This window comes from Phacochoerus africanus, chromosome 9, assembly GCF_016906955.1.
Source record: "Phacochoerus africanus isolate WHEZ1 chromosome 9, ROS_Pafr_v1, whole genome shotgun sequence".
NCBI classification, from domain to species: Eukaryota; Metazoa; Chordata; class Mammalia; order Artiodactyla; family Suidae; genus Phacochoerus; species Phacochoerus africanus.
In genome coordinates, this window is record NC_062552.1 from 35,612,661 (window position 1) to 35,633,726 (window position 21,066).

The following is a 21,066-nucleotide window of genomic DNA, read 5'->3' on the forward strand; positions in this document are numbered from 1 at the left end:
CCTCAAGAGTATAGATAATATGAAGATGTAGAAGATAATTACAAATTGATGAATTTTGATTATTTACTACCTTTTCTTTAATATAATTTGCTCAAGTGATTTAATTTTTAATAATAGCTGTGTTTAACGCCAACTCATAAATTTTCTGAAAATGCAACAGTCGGTTCTGTGAGCTGATACAAGCTGACTGCAACGTACTACAGTTGCACAGGATTTTTCTTGGAAAAAATCCTTTGTAAACTCAAACTCAATTATTATTAAATCCAAGACTCAAAGTGGTATATTTATTGTTTTGATTATGTTTTGAGAATATTTAATAGAAACATGGTTTAAGTTATGTGATTGAAGGGGAAAGAATTTGAGAAGGAATGGATATATGTGTAAGTATAACCTTGATTTACTTTGTTGTACACCTGCAACTAACAGGTGTACTTTGGCCCCAAAAAGCTAAAAAAAAAATATATATATATATATATATATTTTAAACCTCATGGTTCCTGGTCAGATTCATTAACCACTGAGCCACGATGGGAACTCCAAAAAAAAATTTTTTTTAATTTATATAGAATTAAAGTTATATCAGAGTTCCTGTTGTGGCACAGCAGAAATGAATCTGACTAGGAACCATAACGTTGTGGATTCGATCCCTGGCCTCGCTCAGTGGGTTAAGGATCCATAATTGCTGTGAGCTGTGGTGTAGGTCACAGACATGGCTTGGATCCCATATTTCTGTGGCTGTGGCATAGGCCAGCAGCTGTAGCTCCAATTAGACCCCTAGTATGGGAACCTCCATATGCCTCGGGTGTGACCCTAAAAAAGACCAAAAAAAAAATTTAAAAATAATAAAAAAAATTAAAGTTATATGATTTAGATTCTTTCTTACAAAATGGTTCTTCTTGAAATTTCGTAAGGTGAATTAATTATACTACAAGTGAATTATAAGAATTGAATATGTAAAATTTTACTTACACTGTATTTATTTATTTATATTTTTTAAAATTTCTTTTTGTCTTTTTAGGGCTGTACCTGCAGCATATGGAGGTTTCCAGGCTAGGGGTCAAATGGGAGCTGTAGCCACCAGCCTATGCCACAGCCACAACAACCCCAGATCCGAGCCTCATCTGCAACCTACACCACAGCTCACGGCAACGCTGGATCCTTAACCCACTGATCAAAGCCAGGGATCGAACCTGCATCTTCATGGACACTAGTCATAGTTGTTTCCACTGAGCCATGATGGGAACTCCTACACTGTATTTTTAGATTATATTTACTTTGCAAATTAAGAAATTCCTCCATATATTTTTATGTGTGGATATGATGGATGTTTGATTAAGCAATTTAAAAGGCCTTTGAAACATTCTCCCTTTATGAATGTAGGATTTACTTAATGATGCTGATATGTGCCGGAAAAAGATGCAGGCAGCTTCCACCCTGATCGATGGACTGAGTGGAGAAAAAGTCCGATGGACTCAGCAAAGCAAAGAGTTCAAAGCTCAGATCAATAGGTATCAGTTTTGGTCTTTGTTACAATCACTCTCCTTCTTAGTCATCACACCAAAGCCCACCTCTTTGTGACTTCAGGGGACCTGAAGTCTAATTCCTTTAAAGGGCTTTTCTCCTCCGTTTCCATCTCAGAATCCCATCATCCTAGAAAGGGCTTAGAGCTTAAGTCACACACTTTCAGGAAAACAGAGACACAAGAAAACATTTTTAAATTTCAGTTTTGGTTCAGCAGTCCAGGTTTCGGTGCAGGAGTGCTTTTGATATTGTCTGGATTTGACACAACAATATAGATACTGGGTTTAAGTTGTATTCTCTTTACCTTAGGGATTTTTAAAGTGTGGATCTTCAGTTTGTTCTAAATGGAAGGGTATTTTGGGCTGGTGTTTTCTGAAAACTGAAAGGGAATGAGAGGGGAGTAGGAGACTGACAGACGACAAAAAAAAAAAAAAAAAAAAAAAGGAGGAAGAAGAAGAAGGAGGAGAAAAAGTAGTTTGATCAAGACCAGAGTCTGAACAGGACCAGGGCCTGGGATGGGGAAAGGATGTTTTCCTCATCTGGGAGTCAGGCTTTAGGAAGGAGCCTTCTCTCTTGCCCTGTGACCTACCTGGTAGGAGGCCCTCCTCCTGCTTCGGGCTCCTTTTTGCCTGTCTCTCCATGTCTGGCTGCCAAGTGTTAAGCAGGGAGCAGAGTAGGATCTCGCCTAGTAACGAAATTGCCCTTACTGAGAGAGCTTTAGCCGCCTGAGTGATTCACGTTGTGTGTCCTCTTTACAGGCTCGTAGGTGATATTCTGCTGTGCACTGGATTCCTTTCCTACCTTGGTCCTTTCAATCAGATATTTAGAAACTATTTGCTTAAGGATCAATGGGAGGTGGAGTTGAAAGCCCGGAAGATTCCTTTCACTGAAAACCTGAATCTGATTTCGATGTTGGTGGATCCCCCAACGGTTAAGTATTGCTTTCCTTATAGTATTATTTGAATTTCATTTCATTTCCTACTACTAAGACATCAGGGTGAAACCTAATTTTTTTTTTTCTTTTCTCGTTTCATTGAAAAGGTTGTATTGAAAATGCCGAAGTTGTTTCTTTGTTTTTGTTTTTTTTTTCTTTGTGGTACAAAAGTTCCTTTGCATTTCAAGAAATCTTGCTTTCAAATTAATACCAATTGCACTGCTGTGAATGAGAAGATTCCTTGTGCTGTTACAGGCTTGCTAATACTCAGCTCCTCTTGTAACCGCCATTATCTACACTAGCTCCATTCAGTCGCGCTCTCTTACAGACATTCTAGGACAACGTCGGTATTAGCTGGGCCATAAGTACTGGTATTGTCCACTTTCTTTGATCATTAACCATCTTTTTATAATGTCCAACAGCATAGCAGGAGCACGTTCTGGCATCACTGAGCAATGGCGTGCCCTGCCACACGAACGTTCCTTGCTGGGGATTTGATGCCACTGTCAATTTTCAGTATATCTTGCAGAGCTCCTGCAGCATGAAATGCTTTCCAGGCAATTTGTATTCACGAGCTGCTTCTCTGATTTGTAAATATGTTCCCCAGTTGCAGTTCCTTTAGGGAAGCCGCACTATTAATTTCAAGTTATCTCTATTTAAAAATTAAAAAAAAAAACCCAAACTTTTCTAATTCAAACAATGTTCAACTGGTGCTTGTGGGGACTAGATAATGTATTGGAGAGGCTCTGGGCACAGACGAGGCGAAGTGGGCCAGGATATTCTTTATTGATTATGGCCTTTGGAGGAGCTGGGCTAATGTAATAAAGGTGGAGGCTGGTTGGTTCATTGGATCTTGGGCGATTTTTATTGATCACGTGGAGCCAGGTCGGCAATTCCCTCTTGATTTTGAAAGGAAATATTAAGAAAAATGTCACTGATGAGTTCCTGCCAGTGAAATATTTTGCCTCCTCTGATTTCTCTGCCTTCCTGTGCAACGGCCCTTCCCCCACTTAGCAGAACCAAAGGGCAGGAAGGGGGACGTTTTGGAGACTTAAGCCTCAGGGCTTACCTGCTCTGATTTCCCAGAATATTCATGACCCCTGCTAACTCCAGCCCACCTAGACCCCACCACCCACCCAGCCTCACTGTATCTTAAGTCCCTGTTTTCTCTGAATGTTCAGCAGCCGTGCTTCACCTTCCCCGAATCAGGTTTAGTATGCAGTTTACAACATTTCCTCCTAATTGTGGAAGAAAACATAATGTAAAGGACCAAACCTAATATCGGGCTGCTAGAGAAAGGGTTTATTAGGTGATAAGTTTGTTTCTTTTAATGTTATTCGGTTCACATTTACTAGTTCTGCTTTTTTTCCTGGGTACATGTGGCATAGCCTCAATGGAAAAAGTATGTCCAAATTTTAAATTCTTATATCCTGGCACTGTTAATGACTAACGAGAGACTCCTTGTTTTCCTTTGAATGGCCACATCCATTTCCTGTTATTCAGATTGGAGAGTGGGGGCTGCAGGGTTTACCAGGAGATGACCTCTCAATTCAGAATGGCATCATTGTGACAAAGGCCACCAGATACCCACTCCTCATCGATCCACAGACTCAAGGAAAAACTTGGATTAAATCAAAAGAAAAAGAAAATGACTTGCAGGTCTGTACCATGTGTTATGTGGGAAAGTGATCTTGAAATCATGAAGTCTTCCCACAATTCCAGTTGAATCTGTCAGTCATAAAGTTGTCATGTCTATGGTAATTGTTTGCTGATTTACACCCTCGAGTTTTGTGCAGTGATTAGGGGCAAAGTCTCTGATTTTTTTTTCTCTGGTTTGTGTTCTCTCTTGATCTCACTCTCCTTCTTTCTGTCCATGTCCTTGGCTCTGTTGCTTTTACCAGTGTTGGATGTGGCTTCTATCCTGGGCCTTGAATTTGGTCTTATAGGAAAATGACAAAATATAGGATTTGGGATTCCTCAGCTGAAGGCCCTTTGCTCCAGCCTAGCTCAGGCACTTGGTTCTACGTAGCATGCTAGGGTTAGTTCAGTATTGAAGTTGGAGTCCACCAACGTGTTAATCTTAAGGTGGAGGTGGCCAAGGGCAGGATTCCAACATTCCTGTCTCCTTTGGGGATCTTGTTACATTGATATTTCAATTCAACTACCGATATGGACGCTTCATTGTTTCCTAGACACTGTTCTCAGTTGTAAGCCTTCTGGACCCATATTTTTGCTTGTACTATGTCTACTAACCAGAATGTCTTCTCCACCCAGCTGTCCACTTTGCTTTTATCACAGATAAAAATCTTTTATTTTTTTCCTTTGGCTGCATCCATAGCATGCAGAAGTTCCCAGGCCAGGGATCAAACCTGTGCCACAGCAGCAATCAGGGCTGCTGCAGTTTCAACACTGGATCCTTAACCCACTGTGCCACCAGGGAACTCCCGCTCATCTTATTCTTATTCTTCTGATCATAGCTTTGTCTCATCATTTCGGTGTTAAACTCATTGATAGCCTTCAGTCATGTCCTTCTTGATGCAGCCCGGTCCCAAGACTTTCTTGAGGAAGTAACAAGTATGCCAGAAGATACTTCCTTATTTAAAAAATCATCGCCTGCTGGTTTGTAAGCTAATTGAATTGTATCTTTTTTTACTTGGAAAATGTTATTTTTCAGAGTACATGGACACACATAAATGAAAATGACGCAAGAAAAAATTGTTATTTCTTTACTTGGGAAGGAAGACAAAGTGAAAAATGAAACACTTTATAGATGAAAAACAAAATATGTTTTATATGTCCAGGGCTTCATTCCACCTGGGCAGCTTTGCTAAGACCACCTCCAGGGCCATCTCCAGGACCTGCAGCTCTGAGTTCTAGATTGAATGTATTCACTTCATTTCCCTGTGAAGCATCCACTGACCACCTTGTAAAGACCCAGTGCCAGAGCATCCTCGCGGGTGATACAGGCTTTTGTAGGGGCTACATTTACCGTTTCTCCAGGAGGGATATCAAGGGAATTAAACCTGAAATTATGCTATTATTTCACATTTACAAAAGATACTGAAGGTAGTTAAAGATAATCTTTAATCCACTGACCACTTGAAAATTATTATTTCTTTGCTTGGTATGTTAGGGTTCTTCAGAGAAACATATCTAAAAGGGTATCTAGGGAGTTCTCATTGTGGCTCAGCAGGTTAAGAACCTGGCACAGTATACTTGAAGATGCAGGTTCAATCCCTGGCCTCGCTCAGTGGGTTAAGGATCCAGTGTTACAGCAAGCTGAGGGTAGGTCACAGATGTGCCTCATGTGCTCTGTTGCCATGGCTATGGTGTAGGCCAGTAGCTGCAGCTCTGATTCCACTCCTAGCCTGGGAACTTCCATATGCCACAGGTGCGGGCGTAGAAATAAGATAAAATAAAATAAAATGCTATCTAGATATAGATATAGAGAAAGGGGTTTATTATGAGGGGTTGACTCATGGGATTGTGGAGGCTGAGAAGTCTCAGGATCTGCTGTATACAAGCTGGAGCCCTGAGAAAGCTGGTGGTATCCAAATCCTGAATGCCTGAGAACCATGGGAGCCAGTGGGATAAGCCCCAGTCAGGTCTGAAGTCCCAAGATCCAGGAGTTGAAGGCCAAGGGCAGAAGATGGATGTCCCAGCCTAAGTAGAGAGAGAACTGCCCCTCCTCCGCCTTTTTGTTCCATTCAGGCCCTTTAATGGATTGGAAGGTGCCCACCCATATGGGTGAGGGCCCTCTGCTTTATTCAGTCTACTGATTCAAATGCTAATCTCTTCCAGAAACACCCTCACGAACACACCTTGAAATCATGTTTGCCAGCTCTCTGAGCATCCCTGTGCCCACATAAAAATAGCCATCACACTTGGGAAGGACATCACAAAAACAGAGTTTGCTTCTTGGGGAATAGAGCAGAACAATTACATTGAATTTCCTTGGGACTTTGTTTCATCTTGTTTAAATAAGCCAGTTAAAGCTCTTTGTTTAGTTTCATTTACCTTATCAACTGGTAGTAAGGTCTGGCACAGCACACCATTTATATAAATAAAGCTATCCATCCAGGGAAAACATTCCTTCGTGTGGTGTGCAGGAGTTTTTGTTTCAGTTAGTTTCTTTTTAACCAAAACAGGACAAAGGTAGACTTATTTAATTTTTCAATTGCACACTTTTTTTTTTATCGCAGGTGAGAGATAATATTTTTAATTTCCACTCTCCTAATCACCTGCTGTCCCAGTGGGTCTTCTTGCCTCGTAAGATCAGCACTCGCAGTCACATAAAGGCAGTAGTTGAATTCAGAGCATAGAGTATAAGAAGGAAGAGAGTTGAAGACTGAACCTTTGGGAATCCTCATCCTTGGGCTGCGGGGCGCCGGCCGGGGGGAGGGGGGGGATTCACTGGAGAAGTAAGAGAAATGCGAGGATCTACCAGCCCAGTGTGTCTATTTTAACTACTCAGCAAACATTGATCTAAAAATGGGGGCCCCCACCGGGCATTCAGAACTCTAATTTTTTTTTAATGTAAGAATATAAAAAATGAATGTATAGTTTTTTAGGTTGATTCTATGGAAAGTATCATATTCTTTATATTGTGCCAGTGTTAAAATACATTGTTGAACCCTTGGTTTGATTCCGTATATCACTTATGACACTCCTATGCTTATTTTTCTAATCACTTATTCATCTCATAGGTGTGCTGGGAAGATAAATGAGTATCACAGAAATGCATGTTGCTCTGAGTGGCTGCAGCTCTGCAAGTTTAAAAGGATTAGTCTGCTTTCAACTACAGGAGCAGAGTTCTGACATTCTGTTTAAGGAACTGCCACTTGATTCTCTCTTCTGATTAGAGAGGACCCCACTCCCCACCCCAGTTCATACCCAGGGCTTCCACAAGGTCATGATCCACCAAGTTTTGAACAATTAATTTTTGTTCGTTACTTTCATTGTTGTAAGTAAGGCTTCCTGTGTAGCCCTTAGAATCCTTGGACACTGGTCTGCTCAGGAATAGGCACATTCTTTGTAACATTTGTATAGCAACAAACCCATTATTTTCAGGTAACATCTCTGAACCATAAATATTTCCGCACACACTTGGAGGACAGTCTATCCTTGGGCCGACCCCTTCTCATCGAGGACATTCGTGAAGAGCTGGATCCAGCCCTGGATAATGTATTAGAGAAGAATTTTATTAAATCAGGCACCACTTTCAAGGTGAGAGGGAAGAAAGAAAAGGGGAAAAAAAAGAACAATGGTGACATCTACTTACCTTTTTGAGCATAGCAGCAAAGATAGTTTCTTTCAGATGGTAGTATTTGACACACTGGAACAAATTATTTCCAAACTCATATCAATGTTTCCTTAAAAACAAAACAAAACAAAACAAAAAAACAGTATATAAAAAGTACAGGGGGAGAGCAATATCTCGGTAACAGTAGCTATTTATCTGAAACTAAATATCTTAAAGAAAAGCATTGTCTGGTCATAATAATATATTAGTGTTACACACAAAATATGTGTATTTTTAGCAGCTCTGAGAAGGTTGATTTTCAAGCCATATATACATCTACGTATGCATTTCCTCACTGGAGAAAACACAATTTTAGTAAAGTCTGTGGACATCGATTTTATTTCTCTTTATAAACTTTAAATCCAAACTTACTACAGACTTTGCTCAAAGCAGTGGAATACTGTTGCTGATTGTTGGTGATAACATGACTGGTTTTCAGTACAAGTGTTTCTTTTTTAATTGATTTCACTCTTTACTCTTAGGCATCTTTGGTTTTATTTCTCGATGAATGACAGCACTTTTGATTGAGATTTTTCACTTTGGACAACTTAATTTCATGAATATCGGTCAATAAGTAAAGAATGCCATTTTTCTCATTAAACAAAAATTTATTTAGAAAATTTTTCTTCCTAATGTGAATTCTGTTATATGCCGTATCAGTATGCCAAAGGAGGCTGCAGTATTCTCATTCCCGAAGGTCTTTAAAAAAGAACAAAACAGATTCTTATCTGCAATGGAAAGGCTGGTGCCTGAGAATTAGAGCCTTAGCGATGTCATTTTCAGTCACATGCAAGATTAATTAAAAATTAAAGTAATTTAAAAGTGTTATAATTTCCACCAGAGTTTTAGCTAGCTAACCTGGTTGTTTTTAATATAATGCACCTTGTAGTGTTTAAGATAAGTGTTATCTCTCTGGGTTTCCTCTGAAACTTTCATTAACCATTTCTGGCTGTCAAATATGCTTTAGATATGACTGTGAAATGCAGAAGGAAATAACACTTCTTATAAAGACATTTCCATAGTAGGGAACAATTTCCTCAGATGCGAAAAGACAGTCAACTATCAGCCGCATCTTGAGTTTTCCTTTTTCCAGCATTTGTCTTGGATAAAGTTTTCATTTCATTTGCTTGGTGTCATGGCTAAAAACATTTTCAGAGAGTACTCAAATCTAAATTATTTGAAATAGGCTTTATTATTTAAGATCAGTGATTAAAATTTTACAACTGATTTTTACAATTCATTCACATTTCACCTTTGGTAAATTCGGTCCTAAATTGAATGCAAATTCTTTGTCTTGTCCTATAAGTTGTTTGTAATTTAATATTTGAATTGATGTAGGTGAAAGTTGGTGATAAGGAATGTGACATCATGGATACATTTAAACTTTATATTACGACAAAGTTACCAAACCCTGCCTTTACCCCTGAGATCAATGCCAAAACCTCAGTCATCGATTTTACCGTTACCATGAAAGGACTTGAGAATCAGTTACTCAGGAGGGTAATTTTAACAGAGAAACAGGTAATCATTTCTCTACTTTTAATAAATTATAATCAATGTGTAAAATGTATTGGGAAATTGTTGCATATATGGAGAAGGAAAATTTAAGCAAATCATATTTACCTTTGTTAGCATATTTGCTAGCAATATTTCATAGTTTAAATCCTGTTGAGAAATCATGTAACTCGCCTCTCCTCCAATCCCAAAAGTACCTGCACATCTACACGTGAGTGAGTGTGCACACACACACACACACTCCCCACTCCTCCTATTTCTGACGTTAAAGTTTTGGGTATGTTGACTTTCATGTCTATATTCCTATCAACGGATGAATAATCTTGAGAAAAATTCAATAAAATAATGTTCCTGGGAAAAAAGAAATTGCTCTGAATATTGTTACCACGGTAGTAGTTTCAATTCCTACACCACGATAGTCAATGATAGAGCTTAGTTGTAATTGATAGTACCGCAGTCTCTAACAATCTAGTGATATAGGGAGCCAACTTTTATTTTAATTAAATTAAATTTGCACCAAAGCAAGGAAATTAAGTAATAAGGGTTCTGATAAAACAAAAAACTACTTAAGGCTGGAAGATTTTAAAAGATTGATAGAAGATTAAACTAAGTTTTAAGATAGAGCTCAGAAAACATTAAATGTTGTGTATAGCTTTATATGGAGTTCCTGTCATGGCTCAGTGGTTAACGAATCTGACTAGGAACCATGAGGTTGCGGGTTCAATCCCTGGCCTTGCTCATTGGGTTAAGGATCCGTTGCCATGAGCTGTGGTGTAGGTCGAAGATGTGGCTCCGATCCCTCGTTGCTGTGGCTCTGGTGTAGGCCAGTGGCTACAGCTCTGATTTGACTCCTAGCCTGGGAACCTCCATATACCGTGGGAGCGGGCCAAGAAATGGCAAAAAAAGACAAAAAAAAATATAGCTTTATGTCTTTGCATTGTATAAAATGTATTTCCGTAAACAACAAGAAAGTTTATATTTGCCTAAATATAACTGATTTGAGTATTAAGGGTTCAAGGAAAAGCCAAGGTTAGAAATGATAAGACCAGAGGGCATAAAATGGGAGGGTAAGAAAAAGAATGGCAGGAAAAGAGTTCCTGTTGTGGCTCATCGGTAACAAAGCTGACCAGTGTCCATGAGGATGAGGACGAGGGTTCAATCCCCAGCCTCGCTCAGTGGGTTAAGGATCTGGCTTGCTATGAGCTGTGGTGTAGGTCACAGACGAGGCTCGGATCCCTCGTTGCTGTGGCTGTGGCGTAGGCCAGCAGTTGCAGCTCCCTAGCCTAGTAACTTCCATATGCCACAGATGCAGCCCTAAAAAACCAAAAAAAAAAAAAAAAAGAATGGCAGAAAAGGAAAGGAAGAGATATGAATAGATGGCTACAAATACAGATGAAAGACATCAAAGGGGAAAGAGAAATGATATTGACACCAAAGAAATAGAAGACTCAATAAAATGAGAAGTAAAATCCTACCCAGTTAATAAGAAAGGACTAACCTGGGGCAGGACCTTGAAAGGCAGCTGATCTGGTGGAGTGAAAGGGGCCCAATCCCAGCTCCCACTCTAATTAGCTGGGTTTTTTTTTTAATTTAATTTAATTTTTTAGATTTTATGGCTGCACCTTGACATATTAAAGTTCCTGGGCCAGGGATTTAATCTGAGCTACAGTTGCAACCAGTACTGCCAGATCCTTTAACCTACTATGCGGGGCTGGGAATAGAACCCCCACCTCCTCTGTGACCCAAGCCACTGCAGTTGGATTCTTAACCCACCGTGCCACAGTGGGAACTCCTCATTAGCTGTTTGATCTTAATTTCCAACAAATAGCCCCCAGTTTATGGAATCTAGAAAGGCAGTTGTCTCACTTCTACAGCCAGGCAGAGAGTGTGGGCCCCTCAATCTACTGTCTCCATCACCTCTTAGGGCCATATGGTATCAACTGATGAAAATTAGTCCTTCCTGGAGTTCCCGTCATGGCACAGTGGTGAATGAATCCAGCTAGGAATCATGAGGTTGTGGGTTCGATCCCTGGCCTTGCTCAGTGGGTTAAAGATCCGGCATTGCCGTGAGCTGTGGTATAGGTTGCAGACTTGGCTCAGATCCCACCTTGCTGTGGCTCTGGTGTAGACCGGCGGCTACAGCTCTGATTGGACCCCTAGCCTAGGAACCTTCATATGCCGTGGGCGTGGCCGTAGAAAAGACAAGAAAAAAATTTTTAAAAAGCTTAAAAAAAAAAAGAAAAAGAAAATTAGTCCTTCCTTTATGGTCAACTCGGTGCTGTTGGTCTTTTCTGAGATGGTGCCTCGCTGGCACCAGATCCCACATGTGGGCTATGCAGACTTGTGTAAGGCAGTCCACACCACTGTATAAGGTACACTCTACACTCCCAGAGCACCCCACCCACCCCTCTAAGCTGTAGTTTCTTCTTCAAGAGGTACGCTGCTATGCTCACACCAACCTTGCTGGAAAAAAACAAAGTGCACACTTAATCTGCAGGAGGACATTCTGTGATGTTTAATGCTCCTAACAATCCCACTCTTAAACACTCCCATTTTACAGGTGAACAGATGGAGACCAGGGAGAATAAGGGCTTAACCCATAAGAGCACGTGGACTTTCCACCCGGCCAAGTCTCAGAGATAAGCTTTACAGGTCATGCTGTAAAACTCACAAGGGTCCACTGAACCATGATGCTCGTGCTTCCGTATCACACTGAAAAGGATGCTAATGTGGTTTCATTTTGTCTGCATAGTCCTGCATTGCCCCTGAGGGGGTGACTGTTTCAACGAGAACAATTCCTTAGCTATTCCCCTGCAAATACAGCCATGATCTCTGTTGCCACCCCGTCAAATACTGCACATCACTACTATAGTGGCACTATTCGCTAGTTTTTAGAGTTGGAGGACTGGGATCATCTCTGCCAGTATCTGCTGTGTGTATTATACTGGGATGTGATTTGGAGTTAATATTTCTGGGTCCTCAGTTTCCCCAAATGTAAAGCAAAGTTGAACTAAATTCAGTGCATTTCATTTATTGGGTTGAGTTCCTTTTCTGCAAAGCCTCCAGATAAGGGCTATCAAGACTAGGACAGGTTCCTGCCTCTAGATGCACAGAATCTAGCTGGAGGAACAGAGCCTATGCACAGATTGTGATACAAGTCATAGTAGAGGTACAGGTGCATGCCATGCTGTGGCTTTTGACTGTCAGGTTGGTTTAGGAAGACTTTCTGAAAGTGAGGGTATTTCTGTAGCAGATTTTCAAGAAACTTTCTCAAATAAGCAGTTTAAAAACACTTTCTTTAAAGATAATTCTGAGTACAGTATGTAATTCTATATAAGATCAGAAAAGAAATGCTGTAAAGAATGCTTTTGAGGAAGTTCCCATCGTGGCTCAGCGGTAACGAACCCGACTAGTATCCATGAGGCTGCGGGTTCCATACCTGGCCTCGCTCAGTGGGTTAAAGATCTGGTGTTGTCATGAGCTATAGTGTAGGTCACAGATGCGGCTCAGATCTGATGTTGCTGTGGCTGAGGTGTGGGCTGGCAGTTGCAGCTTGGATTCGACCCCTAGCCTGGGAACTTCCATATACTGCAGGTGCAGCCCTAAAAAGCAAAGAAAAAGAAAATGCTTTGAGACAATTTTAATTTACTCTACATTGAGCAAGAGTATTACACCCATGTTAAATTTTCTTTTCTTTTTTTTTTTTTTTTTTGTCTTTTTAGGGCCGCACCTGAGACATATGGAAGTTCCCAGGCTAGGGGTCAAATCAGAGCTGTAGCTACCAGCCTGCACCACACTTATGGCAATGCCAGATCCCTAACCCACTGAGTGAGGCCAAGGATCAAACCTGCATCCTCATGGATACCAGTTGGGTTCATTAACCACTGAGCCACAACGGGAACTCCTAAATTTTCTAAATTTGAAAACAGCATGATGGTTGTATAAGAGAATGTCCTGTTTGGTAGGAAATGTGTTAAGGTTTTTACAGGTAAAGGATCATGACACCTGAGACAATTCAGCAATAATGCTAATAACAATAATGATAATAAGTATTACACAGAGAGAAATAGTGATAAAGCAAAATATTATTTGATGAATCTAGGTGAAGTGTATATGAGAGTTCATTGTACCAGTCTTTTAACTTTTCTGAAAATTTGAGATTTTTTTCAAAGTATAATCTTAAGAATATATCATTTGTGTAGGAAAAAAAAGTACCCCCCAAACATCCAGTTTAGCCCATCTGGTAGAAGGAGGTACAAAACAATGGAAAATGAATTTATATTGATAACTGGCTATGTTAAACCAAGAATCTGGTGTCCCTATAGTCAGGTCCCAATCTAGGAGCTTCATTTGGCTTAAGTAACCTCTTGGGTTTTTTTGTTTTCGTTTTTTTGGTTTTTTTTTTTGGTCTTTTGAGGGCCGCACCCGAGGCATATGGAAATTCCCAGGCTAGGGGTCAAATCAGAGCTGTAGCTGCTAGCCTATGCCACAGCTACAGCAATGCAGGATCCTTAACCCACTGATCGAGGCCAGGCATCGAACCCGAATCCTCAAGGATACTAGCCGGGTTTGTTACTGCTGAGCCATGACGGGAACTCCCAACCTCTTGGTATTAATGCCTCTTTGTTTCCACCACTTCTGACAATAGGTGAGTTGGCATTTCTCACTGAGGCTGTGTGTGGGAACAGGGCCAGGAGAGTGGGACACTCTAAATAAACTTAGAGCTGGGAAGAGAACTACCAAAATTACTTTAGCAGGGTTCTATCATGCAGGGCAATGTGAGCATTATGGAAATTTAAAACTGGAGTGCATAGGTGTTTTTTAGTTGTCCAGAGAAACAAAAATATAGGTAGATTTGGTGTCACTTGAATGGCACTTTGGTTTAAACTTCTAAAGATGAGTAATAAACACGAGTAGGTTAGATTTACCATAGTAACTGATCATTACAGATCTGATGTTATTTTTTGCTTTTTTTTCAATAACAGGAGTTAGAGTCTGAGAGGGTTAAACTCTTGGAGGATGTGACTTTTAATAAGCGGAAGATGAAAGAACTTGAAGATAACCTCCTCTACAAATTAAGTGCTACAAAAGGTATTGTGTTACTAAGAAGGAGTCACATAATGGATTCTCGTACCCTCTTTTCAACACCCTCATGATTACAGATGTTAGGACACTGTTGAATTATCAATGCAAAAACAATTGAGGCAATTTCCATCTGGACATTAAAGAGGGATAGCAGAGAATCTGATTTTTAAATTAGCAACTGGAGTCTGAGCATTTGATAGTAACAAAGTTTTCTTGAACTAATGACTCTCTCCTGAGAAAAATAAGGGCTCCCAGTAGAAGGAGGTAACTTATAATAGATTAATTTACTTGCCCAAAGGAAACTAATGTGCTCAGTCTATTTTTTGATCTTTAGATCGACTCTTTGATTTGGTGTTGAGATGCACTTGCCACAGTGGGTTATGTGTGATGTGTGTCATCTTGTCAGAGGCACTTGAGCCACCAAGGCCCAGTCACTCTGGACTTGACCTCCTACTTAGAAGTCAGAGACAGGTTCTCCTGTGGGGGAGCAGTCAGATCATCATCCCACCCTCCCTGATTTGGGGATATCTTGTTCTGTAGCAGGCAAATTACAGCAACCTAAATTCTACCATTCATTAGCAATCTAATAGTGAATACTTCCCAACAACACTTTAATCCTTGGGGGGGGAAAAAAAAAAAAAAAAAACTTAACCTCCCAGAAGTACGTTAAATGTTTCTCTCAGCACAGTCTCTGGCACTTTAAGGTGACCTCAGGGAAAAGCCCTTTTACCTGCCTTAGTTGCGAAGCTTGTGCTCGAGAAGTTTCTGTCTCTTGGTCGAGATTTCTCCCAACCATCAAGAGCCCCAGCATTGTAAATATTGCCAAGGAAGGCTGGTGGAGGGCTCCTCCCCTGATGGAGCCGAGAATGGATCAAGGTCTCTTTCCTGAGGTTAGTCACAATTTGGATTCCCGTAGCAGACCTAGTGCACTGGTCAGAGCCACTCAGCACCCTCCAGTGGCACCCACCTGCCCTGCAGGCTTCTAGGCCAGGCTGAGCCCTGCTCTCTGCAGGTATCAGGACCATAAGCTCAGCCTGTCCGAAGCGTCTTTCTATACCTTAAAATTGAATGTATCGTGCTAGGCGTGGTATTTCTATCTAAAACAGTAATAAAAGGTAAAAGTAAAAATAAAATCCAGATTTTTCTTCTTCATCGGACACTTTTACTCTCTGCCAACTTATTCTTGTTAAAGACAGAGAAGGGCCAGAGTGGCAGGGCCTGCCGTTCTAAAGCAGGAGAAGAGAATGTACCTTCAACCCGCAAGCTGATGTGTAACATTCAGATCTGCTTGCACTGTGAGACAAACGAGAAGGAAAAGCTCATGACACTGTGAGGGGGACCATCCAGGTGACAAGGAAGGAGTTCCCATTGTGGCTCAGTGCTGACAAACCTGACTAGTATCCACGAGGATGTGGGTTGGATCCCTGGCCTTGCTCAGTGAGTCAAGGATCCAGTGTTGCCATAAGCTGTGGTGTAGGTTGCAGGTGTGGATCGGATCCCGAGTTGCTGTGGCTGTGATGTAGGCCAGCAGCTGCAACTCTGATTTGATCCCTAGCCTGGAAACTTCCACATGCCAAAGGTGCAGCCCTAAAAAGAAATAAAAAGAAAGATGATAACGGAGGCAAAAGCTGAAACACTGGGACTGGAGGGAGACATGAATTCTCTTTAGACTTTGAACAGTCTTGAAATCCTCAAGTCTTTTTTGAAAAAACAAAACAAAACTTGTTTTGAAAAAAAAGTCTTGAGTCTTTTTTGAAGTCTTGTGGGCTGCCTTGAGAATTGCCTTTTGCCAATTTTCAGGCAGAATGGGAGATATTTAATACGTATCATGGAAATAATGAAAAATGTATTTCCAAAAGATGAAAACTAAATCGGTTTTCATAGGAAGAAAGAAGGATTAGTTTAGACGTTTAGAAGGGATTCAGGCTTTGGGTGGTGGTTGAACTAGAAGCCTTTCAGTGTCTTAAGGTTCTGCCCTGCCACCCTGTGGACTTGGAAAATGAACGTGGTGATTACAGAATTGATGCGTCTCACTTTGCGGCTTTCCTGTCTCGTGGTCCTCAGTCTAACTGTTCGGGCTTTTAGGTTCCTTGGTAGATGACGAATCTCTCATCGGGGTCCTCCGCACCACCAAGCAGACAGCGGCGGAAGTAAGTGAGAAACTACACGTGGCGGCGGAAACGGAGGTCAAGATTAACATGGCTCAGGAGGAGTTCCGGCCGGCGGCCACCCGCGGCAGCATCCTCTACTTCCTCATCACAGAGATGAGCATGGTCAACATCATGTACCAGACCTCGCTGGCCCAGTTCCTGAAGTTATTTGACCAGTCCATGGCCAGGTGGGGGCTTGCCACCTCCCCCCCACCCCCACTCTCCCAATTTTTTGTGTGTACTCCTGCTCTCTTAGAAGTGGGTTTTTCACTTCTTTGATTTTTAACACATATTGCAGATCTGAGAAGTCTCCACTACCTCAAAAGAGAATCACGAATATCATTGAGTATCTGACATATGAAGTTTTTACATATTCCGTCAGAGGCCTGTATGAGAACCACAAGTTCCTCTTTGTCCTCCTCATGACCTTAAAGATCGACCTTCAGAGAGGAACAGTGAAGCACAGGGAGTTTCAGGCTCTCATTAAAGGTGAGAGGTCTGGGCTGTGCTATGTAAGAGATCGCTTTTGTGATACTCTTTTATGGACACAGAGGAATTAAGTTCTAATGGAAGCCGAGTTCTTTATGTATACCTCGTCCCCCTCCCCGGTCCCCGATTTCCATTCATTTTGCTCTGGTTGCTCAAGATGATTTATTTCAGGCCCGTGTTAACTCTGTGACTTTTCATTATGTAATTAAATTAAGTCAGAGCATCGTCGCTCCTGGCTGGGGGACCCAAATGCCAAAGGGAAGGATAGCGATTTGGGTGCTGAGCTTTCTATTTCAAGAGAGCAATTCCTTAAACAGGGGATTGCAATGACATTTAAGACTGTAAAAAAAGGCACACTTATATTTAATATTTGAAGTTGACCCTATTCATTGCTTAGCTCCGTGTTGAAAGTATGATTAAGGAGACCCAAGAGTGGTATCTTTATTTAATTTAGTTGAACAAGTATTTATTGAGCACATGCTACACAAACCCACTATGCTGGTGCTTGCGATACAAGGATAAACCAGACATTGCTCTAAAAGAAATAACAGTCTCGTAATTCAGATGATTGCAAAAAAATAACCACACAACAAGGCAGAATAATCTGTGTTGTAAGAGAGCAAAAGACAAAAAAGCATTATGTCTAAAAGGAGGGAGAAATTACATGTGATTGGTGAGACCAAGAAAAGCTCGTTGGGGGTGTTCGCTCACAGCTCAGCGGGTTAAGGATCTGCCTTCTCACTACTGTGGCTCTGGTTACAGCTATAGTGTAGGTTTGATCCCTAGCCTGGGAACTTCTGCATGCTGCAGGTGCAGCCAAAACAAAGCAAACCAAAAAAACAAAGAAAAAGAAAAGATTCTTGGAAAATATACCTTTGCAGGTTAAGTCATGAATTTTTGAGATTATTTGATATATGGGGAAAATGCTCCAATCTTTTTCTTAGTTTTCTGCTCTTTGTAAGTAGTTTAATAAATCACTTCCCAACTGCGCTTCTCCCCAAAAGTAGCTTTTGAAATAGACCCTGAATGATAGGTAGAAATGAAGAAAACATTCATGCTGAGACAGAGCAGCATGAGGAAAGAAATGAGTGGAATATGTAAATTGGTGAGCCGCGATTGCCCTGGGGGAAGGATTTCTTGATCTGCTAAGAAATGGTTTGGGTAAGGTGGTGATGTGATTGTTTTAGTGTCCTTTCGGAAGGTTGCTCTGGCAGACCTGTGTAGGATTAGAGAAAAGAGGTTCAAGGGAGCCTATTTAATCTTCCCAACCACAGGTAACACCTTCCCATCCCAGGGTGAAGATAAAGGCAACATAAAGGAAGAAGCAGATATGAGATCATGAAAGTAAAAGGGCAAAGGACCTGGGTGTCAGGGGCCAGGGGGCAGGGTCAGAAATGAGCCTAAGATTTCTGGTCTTTGCAAAGATTTCTGGTCTGGTTGGTTGAAAGAGGAGCTAGTTTGAGAAGTCTCAGAGGTGGGGGTGGGTAATGAATGTGATCTGGGGACCTCGTTTTAGTCAGGATGGGCCAGGTTTTATGACCATAAAAACAATCCCCAAATTTCAACCCAATAGAGGTACAACTTCTCTTTCACTGTCTGTTTGACATGCTTGCCATGGTCACCCGGGTATCCACATGGCTTCCGTAACTACCATGGCAGAGGGACGGGATATGGCTCATTGTGTGCTGGCTCCTAAAAGTCACCCCACAAGTGACACTCACTTAGGCTCATATTTCCTTAGTCGTAGCAAGACGCACGGCTGTGTCTAACGTCAGAGAGAGCGAGGAAATGCAATTCCCCTTTGTTCTTGGAAGAAGCGGAAACTGAAGGTTTTCTAATAGCTCTGGTGGCTACACCGACAGGTTGGACTGGGGATACCCAGCAGGCAGAAAGGATGGGCTGGACACTCTAGCAGTCAGACACGTGCAAAGATAGAGCACAGAAAGACGAGCCAAAGACATGGGAACAGAAGAGAACGTCTCGGAAGAAAACGCAGTGTGCCTTCCAAGCTCACACACGAAGGTGACAGGACGTGGTACACTTTTATCCTCACTACCCTACTGATGACAAAGAGACAGTAACCCTAACTTCCATTACTCTCTCCTTCTTTCTCTGCCTCAGTTTCTTCCTCGCATCCAGGTCAGATGACCGGTGTAGAAACTTTACCAACGATTTTGCCTAATCTCTGAAATGTCTTCCTTGACCTTTTGTTTCTTGCCATTCAAGGGAAATTGGACTTTGTCATCTAGGTCGTATCTTTCTCTCTGGTCGAATACACCCGGAGAAGTTGGTGTCTCACACAGTGTATGCAGGAGCAAGGCAGCCTGGTGCGGTAAAGTGCGTGCCGGACGTGGAACCCGGGAAACAAACTGGGGCCCTGCCACTGATGGGCTATGGCATCTCCGGGAGGGGCCGCCTGGTACCTCCAAGTACAAGAGGCTATAGGGGCCCAGAGGGGAAGTGAGCTGGGAGAGGTGGACATGCCTGAGAGGAGGGTCCACGCGTCTGGGCTGTGGTCTTTGTAACATTTAAATGAAGTGAGCCTGCATTTGCCACATCTAGAAACCTGCTTTGACGCATTTCAGTCACCGTGAAGCTCTCAGTTGGGGTTGGGGCCATGTCCTCAGCTGGGACATTGGGCAGTGGGGAGAGAGGGAGTGACGCGTGTGAGAATCGAGGCAGTCGATTGCAGGAGCAGCGTGGGCCTCCCAACCTCGAAGAGCCCTCTGTCTGTGGAACATTGTGGGAGGGACGCAGATTTTGTGTGTTTCCTTATGGGTGAGCTGGCTTTGCTTCCCGAATCCATCTGCCATGACCGCCCCTGTGAAAGAGAAAGACATGACATAGAAAGACGTGAAGACCTGGCCCCCTGGTCCACAGGGGAGTCGGGGTAGAGGGAGGCCCCATGCAAAGATCCTGGTCTCTGGTGCGTGGGTGGGCAGAGGAGGGTGCTCCAGAAACATCCAGGTAGAAGCTGCCCCGAATTCTGCCCAGAGCTGCATTCGACATGGCAGCTGCATCGCAGCATCAGCAGAGGGTAGCGAGTGGATGGAAAAGCCCGAGGCTTGGCAGGCAGGAGTGTAGACATGGAAATGCTGAGAGGCCTGGTGCACAGCAGGCGCCTGAGGTCCAAACCAGGCAGCTGCAGATCAGAGGAGTGTTCTTACTACAGACAAGGGGCCAGCCTCTGTGGACAGCAGCCTGATGCCCCCATGGGGCAGACAGGATTTGTCATAGCTCAGAGGACCCCAGCCGGGGACCCAGAGGGGTGGAGGTGAGGGGCCAGCATGTAGGTCTGAGGCATCCTCCCCATCAAGACACAAACCCACCCACCTTACCCCTCCACCACCTGGCACACCCAGCCAAGCCAGAGCTAGTACCCGAGCAAGACTGGAGTCTTTGACAGAAAGTATTTAAATCAGAGGAGACTGAGAAACACAGCGACCCAGTGGGGAGGGAATCGGTGAGGAGGATTTGCTTTGTCACAGGAAAATAAAGAAGGCTGCAGTCTGGGCTGTGGTTCGAACACATCTGTGACCTCATTTCATAAAACTGGAGCGTCAGGGAGAACTAGATTGAACTGGGTCAGGAGAGTCAGTGAGAGGAGTTTGGATTTAATTTAGGTGGTGATAGGGAGCCATCGAATGTTTTCTGAGCAGGCAAGTAGCATGAACAGAGCAATACTTTAGAAGATTAATTTGGGATTTTATGATAGGCTGATTGCTAGAAGTATAGTCAGCACTGCAGTAAAAGTTTTAAAAACATCAAAACTGGTTTATTGTACAGTTTGCATTAGTTTTGAACAGGCTCACATTTTGACCAAATTGTTTTTTAAAAGATGGTAGAACTTTCTTTTTGGAGTTTTTTTTTTTTTTTACAAAGTTAACAAATATGGCCCTTAGGTCATTGATATTGTCTTTATCATTTTGAACTCAGTGCTTAAGGGGGAAAGAAGAAGGGTTTATTTATTATAGTAGAAATGTTTGATTTCCCAAGAGGGACTATCCTGTTGTATGAATTCCTGTGTGTTTTATGCACTATTTGGAAGGTGCCTTTGACTTTCTTTGTCA

At 42.2% G+C, this 21,066-nt stretch overlaps 1 protein-coding gene across 1 annotated transcript in view; it reads left to right on the forward strand.

The window, feature by feature from the left end:
- The window catches only part of DNAH8 (dynein axonemal heavy chain 8), a 269,859-nt gene that overhangs the window by 174,248 nt on the left and 74,545 nt on the right, over positions 1–21,066 (forward strand). The window contains 8 exon segments of the mRNA XM_047797103.1: positions 1,381–1,508; positions 2,280–2,451; positions 3,959–4,114; positions 7,526–7,681; positions 9,096–9,278; positions 14,258–14,363; positions 16,443–16,695; positions 16,806–16,996. Of these exon segments, the coding sequence (XP_047653059.1) occupies positions 1,381–1,508; positions 2,280–2,451; positions 3,959–4,114; positions 7,526–7,681; positions 9,096–9,278; positions 14,258–14,363; positions 16,443–16,695; positions 16,806–16,996 (1,345 nt within the window).